The following is a 12,737-nucleotide window of genomic DNA, read 5'->3' as shown; positions in this document are numbered from 1 at the left end:
GCATCGAACTGGCTAGTAGTAACGGAGCAGGCTAACCAATGTTAGCGAGCTACAACAACTTTGGGAGGAGGACGTTCATTCACTGTCGTAGTTACCGCTGGCCAAGTAGCCCGGTCATTATGCTATACGGCTAACGTCAGGAATCCCATGAATAGTTTTCTGACCAGCTAGCCACGTTTCTATGACCACTCTGCTAGCTTGGTATAAAGGAATGCAAGTCAGATGCAAGTGAGTGTCTGTTGTGCTAGAAAAAGCTTAACTTGCTCCTCCTCCTCAGACATTTTGGGAACAGTTAGCAACTAAATTAAGGGATATTGTCTACCTATCTTGCTGGAATGCATGTCGTTCTTGGCAAACATTTCAATGAATGCAATTGATTGAAACAGACATTTTAAAATGCATTGCAATGCCACTATAGTGAGTGATGGACATTGACCTTCTACAGTCTAGCATCAGTGACATTGCTAATCGGGTTGAAGCTTTGCATAGCTACAGGTGGTGCAGTTTAGCACACCATCTTCTATGGGATGTGCCAGTGCTGCTCAGCCAAGGCTGCTATTCTAATCTTAGAAAGTAGCTTGTCTGTAATTTACAGGTCCCAACTTGCCTGCACTGCACAGCCCCAGTCATTATTCACAGGGAACCCACAGAGAAGTAGACATGGACGAAGAGGACCAGGAGCTCTGAGCCTTTTGGACTTAACTCATCTATGACATGGATTGGAGACCCATATTCCACCTGCTTGACACCACATAGGCTGCACTGCTACATGGTATTGTTGTTGCTTTTGCTGTTGGGAGAAAAGTTCATCAATTCATCACAGATGCAACTTCCTGGGTCGTAGTGCATGACCATGGACCATGAAGAGGTAATGACCCAGTGTGAGTTTCCTTTGTTATCCATAATGTCAGCCAGTTTCACGAACAGCTCAGAGACAACAAAACCATTAATTGGAAATTAAAGGTTTGAATTGTTTGTGAGTAACCTAGCTTGTTATTCTCCCAAGTTCATCAACATGATCATACAGCGTTTATTAGCCCAGAAATGTTTGTAGTAGTGATGCAGGGATGAGTCCATATTCCCTTTCTAGGTCTAGAGTTGCAGCTCCAAAACGTTTTTGCACTTTTGCAAGTTGCGATGGCTAATCATTTGTGCAGATATTTAATATCTTTAAACTTGAAAATATGTATTATATAATATTTATGTTGGGGAAAAGAGAGGAAAATACACCATATTACAAATAACTTTAACTTTTATTAACTTTAAATAAAACTCGAGCATGACCGATACTGGATTTTTGGGGCAGATACCGATATTTGGATCCCTCAAATTTGGAAAGCTGTGACAAAGATATGTACTGGAGGCGTGATGTATTACTGTTGAACAAAGTGTATTATATTATACATATAATTATATACTATGGTGTATATAGTATACATATATTACTTGAAAAAAAAAGAGGCTAAAACAACCTATTTTTACTCCATGCAAAAGTAACTGCATGGTTTGGGTGTAATTCTGCATAGGACTAGCATAAAATAAGCATGGCTGTAAAGAAGAGACTTGTGTGGTTCCAATAAGCCCATTCACATTCAGATATCTAGAGGTGAGAGGTCAAGGAACCCGTTTGAAAATGGCCCTGCCCATTTTACTCTCATCAAAAGCTAGTTTAACTTTGGAGCAATATCTACCCACTTTGCTGGAGAGCTACCATGATATGGCTATAATGGCTGGTATCTGGCTGATACCTGGCTGATACAGTAGTTTCATATAATACCACTATCTTCGCACTAGCTTAGAAAATTTGCCTGCTAGAGATGGCTAATTGACCGACGGGATATAGGTAACATACAAGTCGGTACACTGTTTTTTTATTTTTTTTTATTTTTTTAGATGCATGCCATGAATGCCTAGTGACTGAGTGAATGTACAGAATATGTTTTAAATAGTGTTTATATTAGCTTTAATGTCCTTTGATGTCCTTTAATGTATTTTTCTGTTTATTTCTAAACATCTAGCCCAGGGACAACTGAAAACTAGCAAGCCTGCTAATGTTGGCATATTTACAGTTTTAAATTTGTATTCATTTATAAATGTATAACTGTTTATTGATATGCACTGTCCCTGATCAAATAAACTGAGTAAACAAACAAACAAACAAACAAACAATACTGGTTATTTAAAAAAACATTAGTGAATAATTAAATTAATACATTAAAAAAAAATCCATCAGATCAAACGGGCCGATATCCCATTCTTAATAACCAATGTATCAGTCTAACTAACCCTAGTGGGGGGCCATAGCTGCTCAATGAACGCTGGAGAAACAACAATGGCCTACAGTCTAGTAGCGTAACAACATACTGTAGACAACTCTGCATGGTTTCTCAGGCATGTGAGAGCTGACTGCGAGCATGCTGGTGCTGTGACCTCACCCAAGTAGTAGTAGTCTAGTCGTTGAGTGAGGGGCCCACTCGAGTTACAGGGCCTGCAAATTACCGTATTGAATTCGACAACAAGTGTTTAGCGTTGGCAGCAGGCCCTTCTGAGCTTGTGCCCCTCTTCCATGTGTCACACGAGGGATCCGATTACCACTCTACTGTCAAACTTGATGTTGAGCCCTTTTAATCACACTGCAGTTTGCTGCCACCATACGCCAAGTGCTATATGGACGAAAGAATGACAATATCATGGTACATATATCCAAATGCACAGTCTGCTACATACACAGTAATGCATGCAAAAGTAGTGAATTGCATTTCACACTAAATATACTGATGGGACACCTGTTTGATGCCTCTTCCAGGGTTTTCCCTGTCTAAAATCTTGGGTGTTTCTGACAAATAAAGGAAATTCCTTCAATATATCTCCTCCATAGAGAACCTATTGAATGGGTTCTAATTGCCTCTTTATTTTTATAATTCTTTTTTAATTTTTTTAATTTCTTGTATGGAATTTGCAAGTTCAAACTACATTCTACATTTCTAATATTTTTTTTTTTACGTACATGGAATTATTACAGTCCAACAGTACATATTAATAAACTACCACCCTACCACTAATGATGCCCCCAACAGCCTTTCTAAAATCCTGGTAAAAACCCTGTCGTCCTTGAACCTCCAGGTGCGGACGGAGCTGGACCAGGTCGCTGTGCGGCTCCAGGAAGATGGCCTGGCTCCCGGGGCCAGTGCAGAGGAGAGCCAGTGCCACCTTTGGCGCCAGCTGGTCCACAGTGAGGGAGAGCGGAGCTCGGTTGGCCTCGAGCTGCAGAACGTCCGCACCCAGCAGGCCAACGAGATGAAGGAGGTGAGACATGGGCCTGCATTCACCTACGAGGTTGATGTAACCACTGGTGCGTTAGGTTATGAGTGGTGGTGGTGGCTGATTGGGGTGCATTAGGTTCTTAGTTTATTAGTGGTGGTGGCTGACTGTGGTGTGATAGGTTCTTACTGTAGGTTATTAGTGGTGGTGACTGGCTGGGGTGCGTTAGGTTCTTAGGTTATTAGTGGTGGTGGCTTGCTGGGGTGCGTTGGATACACAGTGGAACAGACTATATATGCCTATATATATATATATATATATATATATATATATATATATATATATATATAAATCTATTTGTGGTGAGTTTGTCTGATATTGTGGCGGGCCGCCACAAATAAATCTATGTATGCATGGAAAACACTTGTATTTCAAGTCTGTTTTTCACAATTCACTTGTCAATAAAGACATTTAGCCAGGTTAGCAAAAGTTCTTGTTCAGCACCGTCTCAAGGAAGAACATCCTTCAGAGAAGCCATGACCACAACAGAAACGGCTCACCAAAATAACTAAAAGACAAAACTGGTAGTAGTTCCCTAAGACATAGTCTAAATGGACATGGACTAGCCGGTTACAGACGGCAGGCGGGGATCTGCTATTTGATCCCTGTCTCTAAAGAATGGCTAATGAGGTATATTCATACTTCACAATGTGTTCTGCTGCTGCCTCGTGCTTAATGAGGTATATTCATACTTCACAATGTGTGCTGCTGCTGCCTCATGCTTAATGAGGTATATGGGGTGTAAAAAGTACCCAGAAATTATACTTAAGTGAAAGTATGCGTACCGTCTCAAAATCTGACTCAAGTAAAAGTATCTGGCTAAAAACACACTTGAGTGAAAGTAAAAAACGTCCTACTTTTAAATGTACTTAAGTACTAAAAAGTAAAAGTAATTTTTTTAAAGGGATAGACCAGGGGTCTCAAACTCATTCCATCATGGGCCAAGTTTTCATTTTAACTATACATTGCACCAGGTGAGTTAGTTGGAGAGGTGAGCCAATTAGTGAAATCATCAGCTGGTGTTTAGGCAAGGCTGGAATGAAACCAAGCATACACTCTGCCCACAATGGAATGTGTTCTGCGATAGACAATGCTGAAATGAAAGAACAGAGGACACTTTTTTTGCATAAAAATTATTTAATGCACTTCTCCATTGAAGGTAAACTAACATGGACGGCATTCACATCACAACATGCATAATATCACAATATTAAAAACAGAATGGTGTATCCTGAATAATATCACAATATTAACCACAGCATACTGGATTATCCTGAATAATATCACAATATTAAAGGCAGAATACTGGAGTACCCTGAATAATATCACAATATTAAAGACAGAATACTGGAGTACCCTGAATAATATCACAATATTAAAGACAGAATACTGGAGTACCCTGAATAATATCACAATATTAACCACAGAATAATGCGGATCTGACTGTCTATTCTTCTGATAGCAGGTGTTTAATCAAAGATCCCCGCTTTCTAGTCTTGCACAAGGACCAATCAGCATGGGTATGGGCGGGTTCATTTTCCATTGATGGGGATTTGATTGGCTGTTTACCTGTGGTCGCAGGATTAATAACGTTAACGTTAGTTCGGCCAGATAAACAATTAAAATATACTAATTAAAATGGTTGGACCTGTGAGATTTGTACTTTGTACTTTGTAGGCCTGCATTTTAAATGTAAGGAGGAGTAAAAAGTATGTTTTTTTTTCTCTGAAATGTAATGGAGTAAAAGTACAAAGTATACAAACCTAATAATACTCGAGTAAAGTACAAAATCCCCCAAAACAGTACTTAAGTATTGTAACGAAGTACAATTACTCAAGTACTTTACACCCCTGGTATATTCATACTTCACAATGTGTGCTGCTCCCTCCTCGTGCTTAACACTTTGATTGCCTAAGGCTAAATTCATGATATACCATAGGTTGCCAGCTCTATTTGTCTATGGAGAAGTTCCCCTTCTTTGCAGGGCTATAACTTTTTTAATTCTATTGCTAAATTGCCATTATTAGGGCCCATTCAATGTCCTATATGTATTGTTCAGGGTGTATGAACGTTAAACTTTTTCATTCACATATTCATACTAAAATATGATCTAAAGTATAAGTATGTTTTCATCTCTTTCTGCAGCTTTCTCCAGAACGTGATTTATAGCCCCAAATGCATTATATTGATGATCAAATACAGTTTGATAGCAATCGGCGCGATATAAAAAAATCCAACTGGACGGACTTCTGGAAGTTACTACACGTCATCTGATGTTGACCGGATGGGCGAGGGGGCGTTTATAATTCCGTGGGCAGCGTTATACCATTCATCTAATGTGGGTCAAATGTTCATCATAGCAGTTAGTGTCGAACACGGAAATATTACACGCTAAAACTCACCCCAGTCTCCGCGGGCCGTTGGGCGATCAGCGTGGGGTAGACAGTTTTCCATTATGGGATGTAAAAATATCCGGTCCATTTCCAGCTTGTATAATAGTATATACGTCCAAATCATGTTGTTTATCGAGTTATTGGCAACGGATCGCTATGTATTGTGACGAGCTAGAGTGCCGGAACCTATACAGAGTGCCCGGAAGTATTATGGGTGAACAGCACATCGTCCAAGTAACTTCCTGTTTGGCGATTGCGCCGATCGGCCACCAGATGGCGCTCTTGAACCGCTAGAGGGTTCAGTGGGGCTTTTTGGTGGGTCTCAGGCCAGCGGATGGGAAATATGAATCCGATCACAGATTTTTGAAATATTGATATCAAAGACGAGTTACGGCGTCTTCGGCAACTTGAGCATGGCGGGGAAGGACGCCTAAACTCGTCTTCTGGCAGTTAAAGTGTTAACTCATTGACTGCCACGCTGTTTTCCCATCTGTACTCCCTGGCGCCAGTGTTTCAGACCATTTTGACGATGTTTGCAGAGACCCATCGTATATTCTAATATTATAGCTATGGAGACAATACTATGGCTCATTTGAAAGCCAATATTTATACTCCAACAGGGAACAAACCGTTTATTTCTACATACAGTACTTCCGTTCCTGTGCAATCCCAGGCTAAAAAGCGTCCCGTATCAATAAATTCCATGCTCATTTTCTAGAACGCGAGATATTGCGTGTTTTGTGCGCAGCATGCGCAGTTCGTGCTTGTTGCTCGTCTGACACCTATATATTTCCAGGTCAAAGGTAACATGACCATACATACAATTGTTCTATTCACAAAACCACCATGGGGGGGGCGCTACATAACAATAACACATTAGACTTCTGTAGAATGAGAGGATTCAATTCAAAATGAATATTTATTTTTCAACAGTTGTAACATGTAATGTGCAATTATAACCTTGATTGTGCAATATGTCCAATGTTTACAATACAGTGTACATTATAGTATATGTATACACTGTTATGTAGACATACTATGATGTCTACACTGCTATCGACTATGTACTATACTATAAAACTATATATACTGGCTCAGGTTAAATCAAATGAAACCTGTAGCTACATCAGGTACAAACAATGGAGCGCCACTTAGTGACCAAACATGGCACTGCAACTAAATAACAACACTAGACTGTTTGGAATGTAGCTCCAAAGTACCTGACTGGGAGGACCCAGGTTGTGAACATAAATGGTGTCGCATCTTCATATAATGAAATAAAACGTGGGGTGCCGCAAGGCAGCATCCTCGCTCCATTGCTCTTGCAGACTACTGTATGCTGATGACTCAGCACTTCTGGTGTCTGGAGACGACACAGTAGAAATTCAAGCCGGTCTCAGTAGGGAGCTGAAAAGCCTCCACAAATGGTTAGTTGACAACAGATTATCGATTCACCTTGGAAAAACTGAAAACAGCTGGGGGAAAAAAACTGAAAACTGAAAAAAGCTCAAAACATAAATTAAAGGAATGCTCCCGACTTGAGATCAGCTGTAATGGCTTCAGTGTCGAGTCTAGAGACTGTGTTAAATACCTAGGTGCAGACATCGACCAAACACACTCAGGGAAAACAATGGCCCTGAAGGTGATCAAAAAAGATAAGACAAGGGTGACATTTTTGCACCGAAAAAAGAGGTTCTTATTAAATTGTAATTATCTCAGGGTTACCAGGATCACACACAAGGTCCGGGGGACTGTTTAGTATCATAATAACGAGTATACTCGTTTTTGGCAGTCAATGGGAGCTACGGCCACGCTTCTTCCATCATTGACTTTCTTTCATTTAAGATAAGATAATATAACATACCGGTAGACCTTTATTTATCCCTGTTGGGAAATGAGGGTGTCATAGTAGCAACAGGAGGGGAGGAGAGGTACATGCAGGATAATAGGAATACAATACAAATGTAATATAAGAATAAAGAATAGGATATAAACTATATAAGAAAAAAATCTATATAAAAATATCTCATCTGCAATTGGATCTGTGTGTGTGAACAGGTGAGACATATATATACTATGTACAGCCCACCCTTAATATACTGACTATCTTAAGTCTACCCTAGGTACAATACAAATATAAATAGCCAACTCAAGTATACCCTCTACAAATATACATTACTCTTAAATCCTAGTCTAGCCTGGTATACATAAACAGATTATCAGTCAATATAAATGTACATATACGAATATGATTGAAGGTGTGAATAATATGAATGAGTGATATGTGAGTCCTTTGTATCCTCAATTAATTATACACCCTACAACCAAGCTTTGAAAATAGTACAAAACCCAAGAGACTGCATCATTGTTAGGATATTGAAACATTCAAATTTGATGAGCTCTGACATGTGTTCAACAACATATGAACTGGTGGTTGAAAGGTGTCGCCCTGTCCCTTGCTCTGAACAACTCGGCTCATTCACATGTGTTTGCAACAGGTGTAGCTGGTAAACAACAACAACAACAACAACAACAGGTCTAGCTGGTAAAAAATAAATAAAAAATTGGTGCAGCTGATAAAAAACAACAACAGCAGGTGCAGCTGGTAAAAAACAACAACAACAGGTGTAGCTGGTATAAAGGAAAAAAAGTGCCCAGCTGCGCCCAACCTGCTTCTGTGTCTTCCCATAAGGGCTGGGTGATTAATCGAGTTTCAATATCAATTACGATTTAGGCTTCTCACTATCATGAAAACAAGATAATCGAGATCAAACTATTATTGTGCCGCATGCCGTGTTGCTCTCATGTCGTCTTGTGTTGTAAATGCAGTGTTTAATAATCATGATTTCAATATCAATACAAAATTATCGTGACTATGATTTATTCCATAATCGAGCAGCCCTACTTGCCACGTATCGTGCTCCGTGAAGCGTTGGCGTTAGCCACAATGGAGGCCCCTCTCTGTACTCATGTGTCTGTGTCTGTCGCTAGGTGGAGAGCTACGTGGAGCACATCCGCGGGCTGCTGGAGGAGCGAGAGTCTCTGACGGCAGAGTACGAGAGGGACAACGAGCAGCTGCGGATGGAGCTCCAGCAGACCAGACTCCAGCAAGGTAAACTAGACAACGGCAGCATTATGTTACAGCCCAGTCTGCTCTCCTGCATGGCCCCTAAGTAGGATGTTTTTGGACATACACCGTGCACACCGTGCTCATAAAAGTTTCAGACACTAAAGATGTCTTTGTTATACAGCCATTGCACACCGTTGGTGTCGGGTGCTATTCTAAGATAACAAATAGTTTGGAATGAGGACCATGTAGACTCAAACACATAAAAAGGTTAGTGAAATACGCATGTTTTTCTTTAATGGTTTGACTTCAATGAGGACCATTTAAACTCAACCATTACCTATTTATCTCACAAAATGTTTATGTGGTTGAGTTGAGTCCACATCATCCTCATTCCAAACCATTGGAGATCTTACAAATAGCACCTTTAGTACTAGTACTACTATTAATGCTGTAATTCTTGTAATACTACAGTTCAACTGCATGTCATTCTTTTTTTTATAAATCTTTTTATTTAACCTTTATTTGACCAGGCAGGTCAATTTAGAACAACTTCTTATTTACAATGATGGCCTGGTGAGAGGACAAAAGGGCCCCTCGAAGGGTAACAGCGAAAAAGGGAAACAAATATGTAAATACATCACTAGAATAGAAAAAAATTATAAATAAATATACCAAAAAGAACAATCCAGATAACACTATTGGACACAAAGTATACATACATCACAGAGGTAAGGGAAATAATTAAAACATGCATAAAACAACCAAATAAAATTACAAGGTATCTATGACATGAAGCAAAACAGACAATTTACATGCCGGTTAAAAGGCTGGGTGACGGTTGCAGGTGTGTGTAAACAACTCTGCGATAGAGTCCTTAAAAGTAGTGAGGGGTATCAATTGTCTTATGTATTGCCTATTCACAGGTTGCTCTTTGTCAGTAGTATTGAGGTATAAAGACAGCTTGACAATTATGCCTTGTCTCCATTAGCTATGTCCAGACTGGCTGGGGCTAGCCACGGTCTAGCATGGTATGGTTTAGTTGGGGTTGTGTCTCCATTGCGTTTCTTGTAAACTCTCCGGTGGCTAGGCCTGTGCTACACAAGCTAAATTATGATGATACAACAGTCCCAGCCGGCTTTGGCCATTTCTGGTCAGGTTGTGAAAGGTGACTGTCTCAGCCAGGGTCCTACCAGTTCTGGCCAGGTTGTGAAAGGTGACTGTCTCAGCCAGGGTCCAGCCAGTTCTGGCCAGGTTGTGAAAGGTGACTGTCTCAGTCAGGGTCCAGCCAGTTCTGGCCAGGTTCTAAAGACAATGGGGACGCTCACTGTGTGCCAGACCGACACACATGATGGCTAAACCCTGGCTAATGGAGACAAGGCATTAGACAAAGTTGTACCCACTAAATAATATAATAATAATATAATAATGCAGGACCTGTCGCAGAGGTCTTTATTCGGCATGCAACGACACTCAATGTTTTAGTGGCACACACAGTGGTTAGTTTTTAACACACACACACCGGAACACACACGCACGTCGTCCTTCCCCCCAAGGGAAGCCGGGAGCAGACGAGGGCTGTGGCGTGAGCCACGCCCGGGGACCATCCAAGTGCTCCTGCCCGTCTTCGCCACGGATGTGACAGCGTTAGCGATCTGTTGTTGTGCATGTTTTTCCATTGGGTTTCTCTTACCGGGGGGGGGGGGGGGGCACATGGCACAGCCCTGCGAAGCCTGCACAGTAAACTAACTTGATCGTTAATCTAGCTGTATCTTTACGCTTATGAAAACATTAAATAATATGTATAGGCTATAGGCCATCGTTTTGCATTAATAGCCTATATTCTCAAATGGCATTTAATGGCTATCCTCTGTGGTCTATCTCCTCGCTGACGGACCAGTATACCTTATATCATATCATATTCCTATATGTCTCCCAGGAATCGTGGGGCTCTGGGGAATAAAGGTTGGGAAGACCCTGCTATTATAGCCTATCCTTGTTTATAATGTTATAGGCTATTTCATTTACAGTTTACTCTATCAGCCTACCCAGCATGTAATACGTTATTTGTTAGAACTCAACTCGTTATTATTTTGCGCATAGATTGCAGAAATACGGGAACGTTTTGATTTATATTTAAAAGGCTTTGACATTATAAAACGAAATAAGTGGAATTTCGAAGTTATATAAGCAGAATACAAGTCATATCATCCACACGATATATGCTACCTGTATATCCAGAGCATGTATGCTTTTCATTCATTTAAGACACATTTATTGCAAGGGTTTTGTAATACACATAAATTCAACAAATAACCTCTGTTCTCGTTGCAATGCGTTTTTAATTCTTTCTTATACAGTAGGAAGGGGGAAGAACACTATATTCGAAATTCCACTTATTTCTTTTAACAATGGCAAAGCCTTTTAAATATAATCAAAACGTTCCCGTATTGAAACATTGAAAATTGTCCTATTCAATCAGTTATAAAATGTACTCTCAGTCTCATCATCAACCAATTGTATCTGTATTTGATTGAGCTGAATGTGAATGGAACCTCTCCCTGTGCTCCAGAGAACCAGAGAAAGGAGATGTTGGAGATGCTGGCCCAGGAGGGGCTGGGGGAGATGGGTCTGACCAGCCCCAGTGAACAGGTGGCCTACCTGCTGGTGGAGAGAGCCACTTTGCTGGAGAGGCTGGAGGCCATTGAGAGGAGGCTGGACACCCAGAGCATCACTGGTAACCTCAGGGAGGTCCACCTCCAGGTAACGCCACTGACTGACCTACCGGCTTATGGTCTCATTCACATTTAATCAAGACAATTTGGGGGGAAAAACAGTTCCCCTTCTTTTGAATGGAGGTCGTTTCTTCTCTTGAATGGAGGTAGTTGCTTCTTCTGAATGGTGGTAGTTGTTTCTTTTGAATGGGAGTAGTTGCTTCTTTTGAATGGAGGTGGTTGCTTCTTTTGAATGGAGGTAGTTTCTTCTTTTGAATGGGGGTAGTTGTTTCTTTTGAATGGGAGTAGTTGCTTCTTTTGAATGGAGGTGGTTGCTTCTTTTGAATGGGGGTAGTTGTTTCTTTTGAATGGAGGTGGTTGCTTCTTTTGAATGAGGGTAGTTGCTTCTTCTGAATGGTGGTAGTTGTGTTGGGCTCCAGCAGGTGTTACTGCATGGGGTTGCCAGAAAAAAACAGAGCGGTGTTTCGCGAGTCACAGGTCACTACATGGCGGTGGCCAATCGATCACAGCGGAAGACGAGGGATTGGGGGGGTTAATAAAGCTCACAGCATGATGTCACACAAATGGCCCATCCACACCAACCATTTACCAACCAGTGGCGAGGCGCCACACATTGCTGGGAGAGAGAGGGACGAGGGAGTTCCTGTGGATTCCTCACATGATGCTTGATTTAAAATCTGAGTGGAGATTGAAGGCATACATACGTAACCGTGTTTCTCTAGAATGTTTCACAGCAGTCGGTGTGAGATCCAGTTTTGATCCCTGTCATATTTCCATTTCCAATACAGTTTATTTACATTTACACTTATTCAGAGTGATTTACAACAAGTGCAACAGTAGGGTAGATCTCTTCCACCACTACTTATTTAGATACTAATATCATGGTGGTATATGGCCTTATTGTCCCATAACTATTCAGTATTTGTTTTGTTTTTGGAGTGAGCAATGAGGCCAGATGATGAATAACCAGTACATTTAATTATTAGGTGAGATCTGGAGAGATGGACCTTTTCTGTCCTTTTTAACAGGATGAGCTGGAGCATACCCGCCACACCATGGAGGATGGGCTTCGACAGCAGAGAGAGAGCATGCAGAATACCAGAGATAACATGACCAAGGTGAGAGGAGTTAACATGACCAAGGTGAGAGTTAACATGACCAAGGTGAGAGTTAACATGACCAAGGTCAGAGGAGTTAACATGACCAAGGTGAGAGTTAATA

At 40.9% G+C, this 12,737-nt stretch overlaps 1 protein-coding gene across 1 annotated transcript in view; it reads left to right on the top strand.

Annotated features, from left to right (window-relative positions):
- Window positions 1-797: 797 nt before the first annotated feature.
- The window catches only part of ccdc30 (coiled-coil domain containing 30), a 90,373-nt gene continuing 78,433 nt past the window's right edge, over window positions 798-12,737 (top strand). The window contains exons 1-5 of the mRNA XM_084332985.1: window positions 798-868; window positions 3,124-3,306; window positions 8,706-8,826; window positions 11,354-11,544; window positions 12,545-12,634. Of these exons, the coding sequence (XP_084189111.1) occupies window positions 848-868; window positions 3,124-3,306; window positions 8,706-8,826; window positions 11,354-11,544; window positions 12,545-12,634 (606 nt within the window). The 5' untranslated portion in view covers window positions 798-847. The remainder of the gene's footprint in view (window positions 869-3,123; window positions 3,307-8,705; window positions 8,827-11,353; window positions 11,545-12,544; window positions 12,635-12,737) is intronic.

The sequence above is a fragment of the Notolepis coatsorum genome (genome assembly GCF_963971535.1).
Source record: "Notolepis coatsorum genome assembly, chromosome: 17".
Taxonomy (NCBI): Eukaryota; Metazoa; Chordata; class Actinopteri; order Aulopiformes; family Paralepididae; genus Notolepis; species Notolepis coatsorum.
Note: the sequence above shows the minus strand (reverse complement) of the source record. Positions and strands in the feature narration are given on the sequence as shown.